Consider the following 18,558-nt stretch of genomic DNA (forward strand, 5'->3'; position numbering starts at 1 on the left):
TTCTTTACTGTAAGATCAATGAGACTGGATTATTTACGGTAAGATCAGAAGGACTATGGATTCTTTACTGTACAAGAGACTATGAACTCTTTACTGTAAGATCAGAGAGACAATGGATTCTTTACTGTGAGATCAATGAGACTATGGATTCTTTATGGTAAGATCAGACAGACTATGGATTCTGTACTGTGAGACCGAGTGGTTATAAACTCTTTACTGTAAGGTCAGGGAGACTATGGATTCTTTACAGTGAGATCAATGAGACTATGGGTTCTTTACTGTGAGAACAGAGACTATGGAATCTTTACTGTAAGATCAGAGAGTCTATGGATTCTTTACTGTAAGAGACCATGAATTCTTTACTGTAAGATCAATTTGACTATATGAATTTTTTATGTAAAATCAATGAGAATGTATTCTTTACTGTAAGAGAGACTAACTACTGATTCTTTACTGTAACATCAGAGAGACTATGGATTCTTTACTGTAAGATCAATGAGACTGGATTCTTTACAGTAAGATCAGACAGACTATGAATCCTTTACTGTAGGATCAGCTTGACAAATTGTTTTTTTATGTAAAATCTGAGAATGTATTCTTTACTGTAAGAGAGACTAGTGATTCTTTACTGTAAGATCAGAGAGACTATGGATTCTTTACTATAACATCAATAAGACTATGGATTCTTTACTGTAAGATCAGTTTGACTATATGGATTTTTTTTATGTAAAATCAATGAAAATGTATTTTTTACAGTAAGAGAGAGACATTGATTCTTTACTGTAAGATTAGAGATATTATGGATTCTTTACTGTAAGATTAGAGATATTATGGATTCTTTACTGTAAGATTAGAGATATTATGGATTCTTTACTGTAAGATTAGAGATATTATGGATTCTTTACTGTAAGATCAGAGACATGGATTCTTTACTGTAAGATCAGAGATTATGGATTCTTTACAGCAAGATCAGAGAGACTTTATGGATTCTTTACTGTAAGAGCAGTGAGATTATGAAGCTGCCATACAATGTTGTAATTATCGAAGCTTGTCAGATTTAATGAAGAAGAATTAATTTTAGGATAATTCTGCCACTGTCTATCGGCCAAAACAATAATGAAAAGTAATAAATAATCCAGAAATAAATGTAATTTTCATGCAGTGGTAACTCCTTGTAATAATTAATTTCTTACAAGTTCCGGTTGATATCGAATTGTTGATAATGGTAATAGACGGCAACAGCGGAGTGTGGGCAGAGCAGATAGCGGTTCTCCTGCCAGCAGCGTCTTATGGTCTGGAGGATGTGACCGTCGGTGACGGAGCAGGATTTCATCATTCCCAGGAGCTGGAGGAGATGAGGACAGAGCGGAGATCTCTTACTGCTGCAATCATATTACTATTACTACTAAGTATTAATATTATTAGCGCTTTATATTAGTAATATCACACCGGGGCGGGAGACAGCTCACAACACAGGGAGATAAGAAATTACACATATTGGCTCCTGGAGACGTCTAATGGTCCTCTAACCAATCATTAACGATGTGGAAGGACAGGGATGGACAAAATCGTAACATGAATAGTAACTCCTTATTATCATTTATTATTTTTGTAATCTAATCTAAACATGAGATGATCATTTTATGAATATATCTTAAAGGGAATGTGTCAGTAGGACCAACCCTCCTAGGCCGTCTATATGGACATGAAGGTCATAGAGAGTTGAATAAGATGATACCTTGATATCTGTGATCCGATGTCCTATTCTAGAGACATGTAGATCGAGAGAGCAGACTGTCAGTCATTACATGTCTCACACTGATAACACCTCCTTCCATGTAAAATAAGATCTGGAGGCAGATTTCCATGGAGATCCATGTCTCACAGGAGAGCAGGCTGTCAGTTATTACATGTCTCACTCGGGTAACGCCCCCCCCCTTTCATGTAAAATAATCTCTGGAGGCAGATTCTTAGGGAGATCTATGTCCAACAGGAGAGCAGGCTGTCAGTTATTACATGTCTCACACTGGTAACGCCCCCCCTTTCATGTAAAATAAATTCTGGAGGCAGATTTTCATGGAGATCCATGTCCCACAGGAGAGCAGGTTGTCAGTTATTACATGTCTCACACTGATAACACCTCCTTCCATGTAAAATAAGATCTGGAGGCAGATTTTCATGGAGATCCATGTCCCACAGGAGAGCAGGTTGTCAGTTATTACATGTCTCACTCGGGTAACGCCCCCTTTCATGTAAAATAATCTCTGGAGCCAGATTCTTAGGGAGATCTATGTCCAAGAGGAGAGAGGATTGTCAGTTATTACATGTCTCACACTGGTAACGCCCCCTTTCATGTAAAATAATCTCTGGAGCCAGATTCTTAGGGAGATCTATGTCCAAGAGGAGAGAGGATTGTCAGTTATTACATGTCTCACACTGGTAATGCCCCCTTTTCATGTAAAATACACTCTGGATGCAGATTTTCATGGGGAATCATGTCCCACAGGAGAGAAGGCTGTCAGTTATTACATGTCTCACACTTGTAACTCCCCCTTTCATGTGAAATAATCTCTGGAGGCAGATTCTTAGGGAGATCTATGTCCAACAGGAGAGCAAACTGTCAGTTATTGCATATGTCACACTGGTAACGCCCCCTTTCATGTAAAATAATCTCTGGAGGCAGATTTTCATGGAGATCCATGTCCCACAGGAGAGCAGACTGTCAGTTATTACATGTCTCACACTGGTAATGCCCCCTTTTCATGTAAAATACACTCTGGATGCAGATTTTCATGGGGAATCATGTCCCACAGGAGAGAAGGCTGTCAGTTATTACATGTCTCACACTTGTAACTCCCCCTTTCATGTGAAATAATCTCTGGAGGCAGATTTTCATGGAGATCCATGTCCCACAGGAGAGCAGGTTGTCAGTTATTACATGTCTCACACTTATAACGCCCCCCCCCCTTTCATGTAAAATAAATTCTGGAGGCAGATTCTCACAGAGATCCATGTCCCACAGGAGAGCAGACTGTCAGTCATTACAAGTCTCTCACACAGATGACAGATTCTGAATTATCGTTTTAGTCAACTTTCTAGAACTTACATGCCCATATAGATGGGTTAGGAGAGTTGGTTTTTTATTTCATGGCTTTTATTGTGCAGTAAAACTTAACTGAGCACAATTCTCCAGGTAACTACATTTTAATCTTTATAACGTTTATGGGTAAAAAAAAAATTCTATACTTTGATAAGACTATTATTGCTGTGACAAATATGGCTTTGATTTCTTCATTTTTCAATTGAGTTTATTTTCTTTTTTTTTACATTTTTGCTATATTTTTTTTGTTCCAAATCCTGCTAATTGGGGCTAATGCTGCCTGTGTAAAACAGCCAGCACCTGCTCTGCGTGGAGTGAGCCATAGTCCAGCACCCAATGATGGATATATAGATCAAGGGGCAAGAAAAAGTGAATTGACACTATTGATCCTCAGCCACCACTAGAGGGAGCTAAGCAGTATGCCGATTTATCAGTGAGTTCACTGTGCACACTGTATGCAGTTAGCGCCCTCTAGTGGTGGCTGGAGGTAGCAGGAATAACACAACTCTGAACATTCCAAATTCTATGAAATCTTCTTCGTCATAATGAAGCAAAGAATGTAAGACTAAGTGGGATTATGCTCTACCTTTCCGTGTAGCTCTTCTGGTAATTTCAGTCTTTTCCTCTCATTAAATTCGTTCATCATCTCTTTGATTTTTGCACTGTCTGAATCTGCAGCCAGCCACAGGATCCGCTCCATGTTATAGGGCTCCTGTGCAGCAGAGGATATACAAGCTTATATTGTCATAGTCCATGTGTAGAGGATGAAGTGATAGGTACAACGCGCACTCATCACTACCTGAATATCCATTGCAGAAGCCAGGGTCATCGCTGTGTCCCCGAGGGAGACGTCGCCGTGCTGCACAGCTCTGTGAATGATGTCATTACTATTCACTACAGCCACAAGCTGGACCGGCAGACCCATCTTCTGGGCGATACACCCCGCTGAGGGATTTACAAATGTTACACAGTGACTCCACCAGCAGGATAGAGAGTGCAGCTCTGGAGTATAATGCAGGATGTAACTCAGTATCAGTAATGTAATGTATGTACACAGTGACTGCACCAGCAGAATAGAGAGCGCAGCTCTGGAGTATAATACAGGAGGTAACTCTGGATCAGTAATGTAATGTATGTACACAGTGACTGCACCAGCAGAATAGTGAGTGCAGCTCTGGAGTATAATACAGGATGTAACTCAGTATCAGTAATGTAATGTATGTACACAGTGACTGCACCAGCAGAATAGTGAGTGCAGCTCTGGAGTATAATGCAGGAGGTAACTCAGGATCAGTAATGTAATGTATGTACACAGTGACTGCACCAGCAGAATAGTGAGTGCAGCTCTGGAGTATAATGCAGGAGGTAACTCAGGATCAGTAATGTAATGTATGTACACAGTGACTGCACCAGCAGAATAGTGAGTGCAGCTCTGGAGTATAATGCAGGAGGTAACTCAGGATCAGTAATGTAATGTATGTACATAGTGAATGCACCAGCAGAATAGTGAGTGCAGCTCTGGAGTGTAATACAGGAGGTAACTCAGCATCAGTACAGGATCAATAATGTAATGTATGAACATAGTGACTGCACCAGCAGAATAGTGAGTGCAGCTCTGGAGTATAATACAGGCGGTAACCCAGGATCAGTAATGTAATGTATGAACATAGTGACTCCACCAACAGAATAGTGAGTGCAGCTCTGGAGTATAATGCAGGAGGTAACTCAGGATCAGTAATGTAATGTATGTACATAGTGAATGCTCCAGCAGAATAGTGAGTGCAGCTCTGGAGTATAATACAGGAGGTAACTCAGGATTAGTAATGTAATGTATGTACACAGTGACCCCACCAGCAGAATAGTGAGTGCAGCTCTGGAGTATAATGCAGGAGGTAACTCAGGATCAGTAATGTAATGTATGTACATAGTGACTGCACCAGCAGAATAGTGAGTGCAGCTCTGGAGTATAATACAGGCGGTAACTCAGGATCAGTACAGGATCAATAATGTAATGTATGTACACAATAACTGCACCAGCAGAATAGTGAGTGCAGCTCTGGAGGATAATACAGGATGAAACTCAGGATCAGTAATGTAATGTATGTACCCAGTGACTGCACCAGCAGAATAGTGAGTGCAGCTCTGGGGTATAATACAGGAGGTAACTCAGGATCAGTACAGGATCAGTAATGTAATGTATGTACACAGTGACTGCACCAGCAGAATAGTGAGTGCAGCTCTGGAGTATAATACAAGGATGTAACTCAGGATCAGTACAGGATCAGTAATGCATGTACACAGTGACTGCAACAGCAGAAAAGTGAGTGCAGCTCTGGAGTACAGTACAGTACAGGATGTAACTCAGGATCTGTAATATAATGTGTATACACAGTGACTGCACCAGCAGAATAGTGAGTGCAGCTCTGGAGTATAATACCGGAGGTAACTCAGGATCAGTAATATAATGTATGTACACAGTGACTGCACCTGCAGAATAGTGAGTACAGCTCTGGAGTATAATACAGGAGGTAACTCAGGATCAGTACAGGATCAGTAATATAATGTATGTACACAGTGACTGCACCAGCAGAATAGTGAGTGCAGCTCTGGAGTATAATACAGGAGGTAACTCAGGATCAGTAATGTAATGTATGTACACAGTGACTGCACCAGCAGGATAGAGAGCGCAGCTCTGGAGTATAATACAGGAGGTAACTTGTAAAAACATTGAAATTAATACATCAAGTTATCAAATATTTCATAGTAAGACATATACGTTCATAGTTCTGTTTATGTTGGAGGACATAGGTTATTAATAAAGTTTATAAGGGATAAATATGCCCATATTGAATATACTTGAGTGCTGAGCATGGAAGGATATATTTAAATCCTTCCCGAAGCTTCCCGAAGTTTCCAGAAGGTTACGTAATATGGAACTATATTCAACTGTGTTACACTAGAATGCCCTATATGGTCTGAACAGCTGGTATATAATACACGATGGAGGGGGCTACTGGTCGCTCCTCCATATTGCCTGCTGTGAGAAGACTCGAGGCTGCAAAGATGAAGACACGCTAAGAGATGACATTCCCTGCATTGCCGTTCAGGAACCAAAGAAAGATGGGTAAAGACTTCCCATTGATCATTATGGACTAAATGAACTCTTTGCGTAGACAATCAAAGTATATTATTTTTCCTTTCTGTAACTGAACCCTGGCAACCATTTTTAAATAGATAAAATACATTTATTTTTACATTTTTGAGGTCTTTTCATTCATGCGCCTTTACGTATTTGAAGAAAAATATATTTAAGAGTATATTTTTTAACATTTGGCGAGTCAGCTATTCGTGATTTTTTTACATTTTTTTTGTTGTTCCTTCACTTTGCATAAGGGGGGTCGAAGTTATCAAAGTCATAAGTATTTTAAGTATCTCCTGCAAAGGATCAGGAATCGACAATTTATAAAAATCACGCAGAACCTAGGAAATACGTATAAGTCAAGTAGCATGAATGTTTTTTTTTTTTTTTGTTTAAATGAACTTTAAAGACTTTATAAAGCCACAGAAGTTAACTTTTGACGTATTTTTGAGCAAGAAAGATAAAGTCAGTCCATAAGAAGTATTGGACGTGCTGAACAAGGTGAATCAAGTCTTACAGGATCATCCATCGGATCATCTGATCATTTCAGGTAAGAAAATGGATTTTATCTCTTCATATGTTAAGCAAAGTAAACTTCAGTTCACTTATTCAGATATTTCTAATGTAGAGGAGCTTTGGTTACGCTTTTATGAGGAGTGTGAACTTGAGAATTCACGTATAGAATGTGTAAGGTCTTTTAATAGAGAGAAACAGAAAATCAGAAATGTCTGTCATTTAGTCTATGATTTTCACAAGTTAATCGTAGAAAAGTGTAAAAATGGTGGAAATAGACAACCTGAATTGTCAGGAGAGTCAGAGACAGAGAAATCCAAAGACTGCTTAGAACCTGAAATGTCAGTCAGTGATATTGTGAATTCTGACTGTAATGTTGGCTGTAATTTTGCAAATCAGAATTTTGATAATGGCGGCAGACATGTGCTACGTAATCAAGGTGATTTTCAGGACACTGGGAAAGAAGCAGGAAATGACGTAGAGAAGCCAGAAGGGGGAGGAGCCAGAGTGGGACACGTGCAGAAAAGACACGTGCAGAGAGAAAATGGCGACGATCAGTTTCTAAAAATGGAACAGGCTAAGTTAGGGATTAAACTTAGAAAAAATTTAATGGACATATGCAAATTAATTCCCGCATATAATCCTAAAATACATGTTTGCAGAAATTCAGAGATATTTGAAAGTTCCATTGAGAAGTTAAATTTAACCAATAGTGAGACGAATCAGTTATTCCGTATGTGGTTACCTCAGCATTTCTTTAGACAATTGGCATTAAACAAGTTTTCTGACAATGAGACATTTGATTGTTCAAATGATAATGATATCATAAGGCTGAAAAATCTCATCTTCTGTACAAGGAATGAATCTGATCCAAACTATGAGATGTTGAAGGAATTACAAATTGAACAGAATCAGAGTACGTTCTCATTTATGGCCGTTTTTGAACGTTTGTATAGGGCGGTTATTCCAAATGTGAGATTGGATGGAATGATACGGTTATTCATCAAGAAATTTAATTTCCTTGATAATGCAGCCTGTGCGGTGGCAGTAAATAAAAAGTCCCTATTCGAATGTACGACATTTATTGATTTTGTTAGAAAAAGCCAATTAAAACAGAAATTAATTAATTCTGAAAAACCGACACGAAAAAGGGAGCGTTTTTGCGAAAAACCAACAGTGTCTCCCAGATCCAGATATTTCTGTGACAGGATGTATGAAATTCGCAGGAAATTTCATGTGAATTATAAGTCATACACCCCCCCTCTTTCCTTGACACCTTCAATGAAAGAGAAAATTGTCACAAAATCTGATACCGATTATCTCAGACAAATGATGAGTAATAGCTTTGAAAGACAGAAACAGGTGTCTTGTGGAGATCCTCTCCCTGGGTTAGGATTTGATAGCCCGCGACAGCTGGGTGGTCTTTCAGAGAGAGACATTCTCTCTCACTTAAGAGAAAACCTTGAATTACATAAGTTCAGAGATTCCTATAAGTTCAATGTGAATCTAATAAATCGAATCTTTGAAGAAAAAATTAGGTATGGTCTTCAGTTAAATAAAGTGGATTTCTGGGTAAATTAATTTTATTGTTTGATGAGTATGTTTATTCATATACAGTGAATCAATACATATATATATATGTGTATGTGTGTGTGTATATATATATATATATATATATATATATATATATATATTAAAGGTAGTGATAGTAAATCAAGGTCATATTTTCATTTAGTAAAATGATAGTTTAATGTTATAAATAAATAATTTGATCTCTGTATATGAATAATAATATTTAAAATAAAATAATAAGAGAAAGTAACAGATTTCAAGTGTTTCATTTTTATCATAAATATGATAATAATTTTATTCTTTTATTTCCCTCAGAATTTATCAGAAAAGCAGATTGATGAAGTATTAACTTTTTATTTATACATTTGTTCTTGTCCTCAATCAGGTAACATATAAAGCACGATTAATTAATAATTATTATTTTCTCAGGTACCAATTGCCAGAGTATTATTGCTTTAAGGTTTCTTTTATGAATATATATATCTCCTTTAGAGTTATTAGAAATGTAATCTGAGCTTTGGAAGTGTAGTAAAACTGCTTGCTGTTTTGGAATGGTGTTCCTTGCACGTAACCAGAGCATGACTTGGTACTAAAGCTAAAAATAAGTGTTTGTTCCATGGTCATATGTACAGTGTGTAATACATTGGAATTTGTTTTTTCGAGAAGTACTTCAAATTAGTAACATAATCTTTGAAATGCGCATAGAATAATTGGGAAAAAAGGGATTTGTGTCCGTCAATGTTTTTATGTGAAAGTATATGTTAAAGAACCATGACAGTCTTGTGTGCATAAATGTGTCTATGAATGATTGATTGTCTGAGCAGCTGCAAATGTCAATGTTGAGTACTTTGGATCCAGAGAAAAAAAAAAAAAGGGGAATTTTTATTTTAACTTCGAGGTTATAATATGTATGTATAATATTAGATAATAAGTTATAGTACATAAGTATAAATGAAGGAATTTATACCGGATATATATATATCTTATTCTTAGACATTTCTTTAGTATAGAGATATTAGGATTTTTTATTAAGGGTTTATTCTGAAGAGTTACATTCTAGAATAAGGTTATAACGTTTTGATTTTTTTTTTATATCTTTTGTGTTAGTCACTTCTTTTATTGGTACATAGATTGAAAATCATTTTTCTTTTCAAATATGGAAGTGATATTTATAATATGGTCTTGAAGATATGCAACACAAATTTTAATTTAATTTAATCTAAACATATTAATTTTTATAATATCATATTTCATGATATTGAAAGGGGGAGGTTTGGTCTCAATCACACACATTTATATTTGATAAATATATGTGTTTACAGGATACTTTAATAATTAATATTGCAAGTACAAAGGAAGAATTGGGAATAAAAAATATATTTGAAGTGTATCATAATGCATTTATATACTAAGAGAAGTGTATTATTTGCAAGGTTACATGACTTAATTATTTTTTATAGGTTACTGATAGGTATGGTAATCCTATGTATTATTTTTTATTTCAATTTTTTATTCCAATTTTCATTTTTTCTTTTATTCCTATTTTTTATATTAATTATTATTTAATATTCACATTTTTAATCAAAATCTTAAATTATACAATTTTTATTTTTTCTTCAGATTTTAAATATCTCAATTGAGAAGACACTTCAATATTTAGTTCAGTAATATCTAATATAAGAATATTACTTTATTAAATATGAATCATATTAAAAGGGAAAAGTTCCATTTTTTGGAAGAAAAGATACTTCCTTAATCAATATATATACAATTGTTTATTTCCTAGTAACACATTATTTTTATATTAGTATGTTAACACAATAAGGATGAAATATTACTTATAGTTACACATTTCCTTATAGTAGGTTATTTAATGAATAATAGACAAATCAAATAAATTAAATTAGAGTAATAAAGATGGAAGATCATGGTACATCTAGGTTTACCTTCCTATATTTACAAATAATATATATTATATTTTTAATCAATAATAATTTATAATGGGTATTATTGTGTTTTGATGGTATCATCCAGTCTTTTCTAAAAGGTTATTTGCTTTGATTTATAATTTACAAATGATCTAACTAAAAGCCACATTGTTGCCTTTCATATTTATAATATGATACATGTTATAGGTACACATTATATTATTTCATACTTTATATTATATTTTGGTTACATTCAACACATTGCCACCTATGGGTTTGGAAGGGTAATGCACCAACGACAAAAAGGTCATTACAAGAGAATACTATCGTCTATACCATTATACAGTATTTTATCATTCTGAGTATCAATTATATTAATACTTTTACGATAATAATAATGACATGGTATTATAGTATTAGAGTTATGATACGCTGTGACATTTATTAGTGATAGTTATTGCCATATTTGGTATTTAGATTAGGGAGTGAAATCTTCAATCAAGATTACAAAAGATAAAACGACTTTATATTTTTCCTAAAGTTAAAAGGGATTCTGCAAAAAGGTCCAAAAGGTAACGTCTCAAATAAGACTGTGTAACATACAAATACACTTACCGTGCTTGCATCTCAGAAACATAGTGCTCTTTTGGTTCAAGGATGGACAATGACACATGGTCTGTGCATTAAGACCTCCCTAAAGTTACTAAGAAGAGCAATGACGTGTTAAAGTTAACCCCTGTCGTGCTGACCAAGAACGTCTTAACATCTGTCCAAAAGGATTTGACAACAGGCAGCATGGAGGATAAAAGGTGACTAATGTAAATTGCACTGCACAGACATCAAAGACTTTTGCTATTCTTCTACATTCATGAACTGTGGTTTATCAACATTGGCTATGGACTTTGTAATAAAGAATAAAGTTTATGGACTTTGATCTAACGATGATAAACGCAATACGGGACTGTATTAAATTGGTAACCATTCATTTTTATCAAAGGATTTATTTCTAAGAGACTGTGTTTATGCCGGATTACATCGGAGATAAGAAGACATCAACTCAGAGGACATCATATGGTGACCGGATTTGGTTTTTGCATTTCTTTTTAGGTCTAGCGAAGTATAGTTTTATACATTTTTATATGATTGATCAGTCACAGCCTGTCATAACAGGAATCAACATTATTATATTATTGAACTTACATGAATAATGCAAATTAATTATTCTTCATCATTATTATTGATATTAATCCGTTATTGCCAAATAAGGAAAGAAGATTTGTTATTTTAATGATGTATTAATTAATTTCGGGGTTACTCCACCCGCTTCAAGGGGGAATTGTAAAAACATTGAAATTAATACATCAAGTTATCAAATATTTCATAGTAAGACATATACGTTCATAGTTCTGTTTATGTTGGAGGACATAGGTTATTAATAAAGTTTATAAGGGATAAATATGCCCATATTGAATATACTTGAGTGCTGAGCATGGAAGGATATATTTAAATCCTTCCCGAAGCTTCCCGAAGTTTCCAGAAGGTTACGTAATATGGAACTATATTCAACTGTGTTACACTAGAATGCCCTATATGGACTGAACAGCTGGTATATAATACACGATGGAGGGGGCTACTGGTCGCTCCTCCATATTGCCTGCTGTGAGAAGACTCGAGGCTGCAAAGATGAAGACACGCTAAGAGATGACATTCCCTGCATTGCCGTTCAGGAACCAAAGAAAGATGGGTAAAGACTTCCCATTGATCATTATGGACTAAATGAACTCTTTGCGTAGACTATCAAAGTATATTATTTTTCCTTTCTGTAACTGAACCCTGGCAACCATTTTTAAATAGATAAAATACATTTATTTTTACATTTTTGAGGTCTTTTCATTCATGCGCCTTTACGTATTTGAAGAAAAATATATTTAAGAGTATATTTTTTAACATAACTCAGGATCAGTAATGTAATGTATGTACACAGTGACTGCACCAGCAGAATAGTGAGTGCAGCTCTGGAGTATAATACAGGAGGTAACTCAGGGTCAGTACAGGATCAGTAATGTATGTACACAATGACTGCACCAGCAGAATAGTGAGTGCAGCTCTGGAGTACAATACGGTACAGGATGTAACTCAGGATCAGTAATATAATGTGTATACACAGTGACTGCACCAGCAGAATAGTGAGTGCAGCTCTGAAGTATAATACCGGAGGTAACTCGGGATCAGTACAGGATCAGTAATGTAATGTATGTACACAGTGACTGCACCAGCAGAATAGTGAGTGCAGCTCACGTGGCATTTTACCTGTAATATTCCCAGCTCCACCTGTTGGTACCACTATTTCCACTGGAGGGAGAGCGTCATCGGCCCATGTTGCTGTACATTGGAAATACCCATAGAAGTAGTGGGCGATCTGCACCATCACTCGTGCCCAGTTCACAGAGTTCGTACTCATCAGGTTATGTCTCTTCACAAATTCAGTGTCCAAGAAAAGCTTTTTGATGGGTTCATCCAGCTCATCCGAAGTTCCATCAACTGCTCAAATTGAAAACACAATAGATGTACAGTGCCTTGCGAAAGTATTCAGCCCCCTTGAATTTTTCAACCTTTTCCCACATTTCAGGCTTCAAACATAAAGATAAAGATGTTAATGTTCTGGTGAAGAATCAACAACAAGTGGACACAATTGTGAAGGTGAACAACATTTATTGCTTATTTTAAACTTTTATAAAAAATAAATAACTGAAAATTGGGGCGTGCAATATTATTCATCCCCTGTAAGCTAATACTTTGTAGCGCCCCCTTTTGCTGCGATTACAGCTGCAGTCGCTTGGGGTATGTGTCTATCAGTTTTGCTCATCGAGAGGCTGAAATTCTTGCCCATTCTTCCTTTGTAAACAGCTGGAGCTGAGTGAGGTTGGATGGAGGCGTTTGTGAACAGCAGTTTTCAGCTCTTTCCACAGATTCCCGATTGGATTCAGGTCTGGACTATGACTTGGCCATTCTAACACCTGGATACGTTCATTTGTGAACCATTCCATTGTAGATTTTGCTTTATGTTTGGGATCATTGTCTTGTTGGAAGACAAATCTCCGTCCCAGTCTCAGGTCTTTTGCAGACTCCAACAGGTTTTCTTCAATAATGGTCCTGTATTTGGTCCCATCCATCTTCCCATCAATTTTAACCATCTTTCCTGTCCTTGCTGAAGAAAAGAAGGCCCAAACCATGATGCTGCCACCACCATGTTTGACAGTGGGGATGGTGTGTTCACGGTTATGAGCTGTGTTGCTTTTATGCCAAACATATCATTTGGCATTGTGCCCAAATAGTTAGATTTTGGTTTCATCTGACCAGAGCACCTTCTTCCGCATGTTTGGTGTCTCCCAGGTGGCTTGTGGCAAACTTTAAACAACACTTTTTATGGATATCTTTGAGAAATGGCTTTCTTCTTGCCACTCTTCCATAAAGGCCAGATTTGTGCAGTGTACGACTGATTGTTGTCCTATGGACAGACTCTCCCACCTCAGCTGTAGATCTCTGCAGTTCATCCAGAGTGATCATAGGCCTCTTGGCTGCATCTCTGATCAGTCTTCTCCTTGTTTGAGATGAAAGTTTGGATGGACGGCCGGGACTTGGTAGATTTGCAGTGGTATGATACTCCTTCTGTGGCACCCTGGACTAGCCAGGTCGTCACAGGTACTGCAACACACACACCCACCCCGAGATAGGCACATCAGCCAGACACAAAATCCTTGTTGCCTCCCTCCAGGGTCTGATGTCCACACCAGGTGGGGCGGAGCCAGGCGGTTGGCCCCGCCCACTGAGGAGTTCACAGGCCTGGAGGCGGGAAAAGGAAGAGAGTGCAGTTAGGGAAGTGAAGGAGACAGGAGTGAAGTAGGAGTGGAGGAGTAAACTGACCGTGTCCGGGTGTGTGGCCCGGGCACTAAGAGCAAGGTTGGCAGATGGTGGTGGCCGTCTGCAGGAGAGGCAGATCAACGCGGAACCGTAGGACCGGGGACGGGCGGTGGCCCGCCGGTACCGAACCGGGGAGCGAAGTGAAGCCAGCACACGGCCTACGGACCCCGACCAGGCTTGGAGTTGCCATTAGAGGTCAAATCCGTCAGTGACCGGAACCCCAGGGGTTTTCTAACAGCCAAGACCCGATTGAAGGCAACCGTCCGACCAGTAGAAGGAAATACAGCTACCGCCACAGCTAGAGTTCCAAGGGCCAGAGCCTGCGGGCAAAAGGGCTGCTCCGGCACATATACACACTGGGGAGCGGGTTACCGGTGGGAACCCATCGGGACCGAACATACACAAAGGTGCAGGGAAAGGCAGCCACCACCAACCGTCCGGGAGAAACTACAGCAGCCGGCTGCGGGACCCGTCCATCCAGCCGTTTGGTTTACAAGAGACTTTACGTACATTTGTGGCTGAGTGAGTACAACCGTGCCATCCGGCACCGCGCTGCACAGTCCAGGCGACCCTGCACCCTGCCAACCCTGCCTCCCTGTCACCTCACCGGGCCCCGGGACCACCAACCCCTACCCACGAAGGGGGAGAACAACATCCCAGCTGCTCCCTGCCATCGCTCCTGGGATCCCCGTCACCAGCAGCGGTGGTGCCCCAACCTCACCACAACCCATGGGTGGCATCACGGACTACATCCCCAAACCCAAATTCCCCCTTTCACTCACGGGGGCGAGGAGCGCCGCTTGAGTCCCCGGATCCGGCCCACCGCTCGAGCCACCGAGCAGCAGCAGCAGCAGTGCCGGACCCGAGCGTTAGCGAGCGCAGCGCCCCGCCGCCCGCGACAACTTGGCGTCACGAACAGGATCTTACCGCTCTACCGGCTGATAGAAGTGTGCCTTGTGTCCCGCCGGCGGTGTCCGGCCGAAAAATTTCAGAATCCGCCATCTTGGGCGCGAAGATTTTCCCACTCGAGCATCTCCTCGAGCAGTGGAGGCGCGAAAGCCGAAACCCCGCCCCTGAAGAGGGGGTGCCGAGGAAGGACCAAGAGGAGGACACGGATGGAGAGATGGCAGCGTCCTCGGGTTGGAGCGTGGGAGCGCCCGCCACCGGAGCATCTAAGCTCTGGAGGAGTAGCCTTTGAAGACTGCGGCCCGGGTGAGCTCCTCGCTGGGACCGCTGCTTGGCTGGAGCGGGAGCTGGGCCGGTTCTGCTTGAAGGTGAGGGCGCAGAGCTTGCAGCAGCTGCTGTATTGGAAGGCAGAGGTGCGCAGAATGGTTGCCATAGTGTGGGCCCGCGAGCAAGGGGCCGCTGCGGCCGTGCTGCGTCGCGATCAGGCCACCCAAGCTCCTGAACCAGCCTTGATTGAGTGGGAGCCGGGGGCCGGTACCGCAGCAGGAGGTCCACAGAGAGTGCAGCTGATGGAAGAGGAGGTCCCGAGCACGCCGCCCCCGCCACCGTTCCCAACGGCGATCAGCGGTTCTGGACTGCACTGCCTATGGAAGGAGAACCCGATGTACCGCTCGAGCCACCGAGTAGCAGCAGTGCCGGACCCGAACGTTAGCGAGCGCAGCGCCCCGCCGCCCGCGACACTTCCATATCAATATGATCACTTGCACAGTGCTTCTTGGGATGTTAAAAGTTTTGGAAATCTTTTTGTAACCAAATTCGGCTTTAAACTTCTCCACAACAGTATCACGGACCTGCCTGTTGTGTTCCTTGGTCTTCATGATGCTCTCTGTGCTTTAAACAGAACCCTGAGACTATCACAGAGCAGGTGCATTTATACGGAGACTTGATTATACACAGGGGCTTATATTTATCATCATCAGTCATTTAGGACAACATTGGATCATTCAGAGATCCTCAATGAACTTCTGGAGTGAGTTTGCTGCACTGAAAGTAAAGGGGATGAATAATATTGCATGCCCCAATTTTCAGTTTGTTTGTTTTTTTTTAAAAAAAAGTTTAAAATAAGCAATAAATTTTGTTCAACTTCACAATTGTGTCCACTTGTTGATTCTTCACCATAAAATTTAAATTTTTATCTTTATGTTTGAAGCCTGAAATGTGGGAAAAGGTTGAAAAATTCAAGGGGGCCGAATACTTTCGCAAGGCACTGTAATAAATCTCCAAAATGACAAGCGGAATAGTTACAAAAAGGTAGGAAATTATTCACACATTTCAAGGAGGAATAACAGTGGGAAGGCAAAAAGCAAGATTCTACTAAAAGAAGACACTAAAACAGACACAGAAGAGCCGCTGTCCTTTACCGACTACTAACGTAACGGTACTATAAATACAGACCGGCAAACACGTGGACATTGTCCTCAATGACGGTGGTCATCTGTCGCTCTTGGATTTCCGTACACCGCCCATGTGGCAGGAGAACAACGATATCAATATTGGCAATGCCACGCACGCTCTCGATGGCAGCGCTCCCTGTATCCCCCGATGTCCCTGAGACATAACGTAAGAAGCCAAAAGTAAATCAATCATCATACCATGTATCACTGCTTACTATAGATGCACGAGATGACGGTATTAAAGAGGAACATCACAAAAAGTACTAAGGTTAACACTTTCGCTGCCAGGGTTTACCATGAGGAATGCCCACAGTACCCATTATTGGTTAAGGGTATCACAATACGACTGCAGGTGTCACGTCAAGTACAAGAGGACTCCTAGCGAGTGGTGTAACAAAAACGGAACACTAGGGCAGCAATACAACGGAAGGCCCTGGCGCTAGGGAGAGGGGAGGGGGGTCACTTCCTAACATTCACCTGAGGCTGATTCCTGCACACCCCAACAACCCACGATCAGTCCTTCTTCCCCATGTGCCATTCATGCCTAAGCCCTTACTGGCCATAAATTCACCCTGGCTAGTGAATGCCAGTGAGACGCTAGTCTCACCACTGCAATAAAAGGACACAAGGAAGGAAAGACAAACAGGTGGGGAAAGACACAACAAATAACACTTCACAGCTTCTCCAGAGACTGACTCCTGCAAAGTGGACAGCATAGGTATGAGCTATAGCCAGCATAGGTATGAGCTATAGCCGGAATAGGTATGAGCTATAGCCGGAATAGGTATGAGCTATAGCCGGAATAAGTATGAGCTATAGCCGGAATAAGTATGAGCTATAACCGGCATAGGAAGGAGGGAGAAGTGCCTATTTATAGCAGAAGGGAGTGGCTGCAGCTGAGGTTACAACTATCTGTTAGATCACTGCAGGATAGAAAAGAACCTTAACAACCTTCAGTACCGCATGGAATTAAAGGGAACCTGTCAGCAGAAATTTTGCTCTAAACCTAAAAGTTTCCCCTTTTGCAGCTCCAGGGCTGCATTCCAGCAAGGTTCCTATAGTTTTTGTGCCGCCTTTTTGACCAAATTAAATACTTTATAAAGTTGTACCTTTTGGTATGCAAATCTTCTAAATTATCCATGGGGGCGGGCTGTCTGGTGTCCGTTACTGTCCCTCCTGCCGATTTACGCCATCCCCCAACACCCCATTTCATACCTCAGGACGCCGCCCAGTGTGCCTGTGGTCCCGCGCATGCGCCGTGCGACTGTACCGGGACTGTGCACTGTGGGCACGTGTGACCGCTGGTGACGTGTTGCGCAGGCACGAGATTATGGGCGGCGCTGTGATTGTCATCAGCAAGTGCCCACCCATAATCTCGTGCCCGCCTTTCCACTCTGCCTCCAGCGTTCTGAGCTGCAGAGGGGGAAACTTTTAGGTTTAGAGCAAAATTTCTGCTGACAGGTTCCCTTTAAATACACATTTCAGGGTAAATGACGAGCAGGCACTAAAGCAGATCTGCAATGAACAATATGTTGTGACCTTCTAATCCCAGATCACCCCAAGATCACATCAGGCCATGAAACACTCGTGGCTAAGGGATCGTGTTATGGTATGTTAAAGCCACTGTAAGCTCCTCAGGTTTATTTAGTATAAGTATAAGCTCAGCCCGGGTTCCTCACTCCTGGAGGGGTAACTCTTAGAAAGTACACTTCTAAAATACCGGTGGCTACGTCTGACTTAACCGGGATTGGCTGGAGCCCACCACGGCAATGACTGGTACTTCCTGTGCAATCTAAAGACAGTGAGTAAAACACCTGAAACCGCAGCAGCTGACTCAGCCTTTTGATTGTCGTCGCTGTCGTCCCGCGCTTCGGCGCCAACAGCCTCCACTCCCCTTATCATCCTCCCCGGGGCCTGCTCCACCTATGGTTAGCAGAACCATCTTGGCTGGTACGACCGTCCACCCCGGAGGACAGCGACGCTAATTCCTTGGCCGCATACCGCATGTGCCATCATGAGACAATC

General features: G+C 40.6%; 1 protein-coding gene across 1 annotated transcript in view; it reads right to left on the reverse strand.

The window, feature by feature from the left end:
- THNSL2 (threonine synthase like 2) overlaps positions 1-18,558 on the reverse strand; it is a 104,438-nt gene that overhangs the window by 10,655 nt on the left and 75,225 nt on the right. The window contains exons 4-8 of the mRNA XM_075332647.1: positions 16,535-16,687; positions 12,563-12,793; positions 3,900-4,045; positions 3,687-3,812; positions 1,194-1,345 (exon numbers count right to left, since the gene is read on the reverse strand). Of these exons, the coding sequence (XP_075188762.1) occupies positions 1,194-1,345; positions 3,687-3,812; positions 3,900-4,045; positions 12,563-12,793; positions 16,535-16,687 (808 nt within the window). The remainder of the gene's footprint in view (positions 1-1,193; positions 1,346-3,686; positions 3,813-3,899; positions 4,046-12,562; positions 12,794-16,534; positions 16,688-18,558) is intronic.

This window comes from Anomaloglossus baeobatrachus, chromosome 1 (assembly GCF_048569485.1).
Source record: "Anomaloglossus baeobatrachus isolate aAnoBae1 chromosome 1, aAnoBae1.hap1, whole genome shotgun sequence".
NCBI classification, from domain to species: Eukaryota; Metazoa; Chordata; class Amphibia; order Anura; family Aromobatidae; genus Anomaloglossus; species Anomaloglossus baeobatrachus.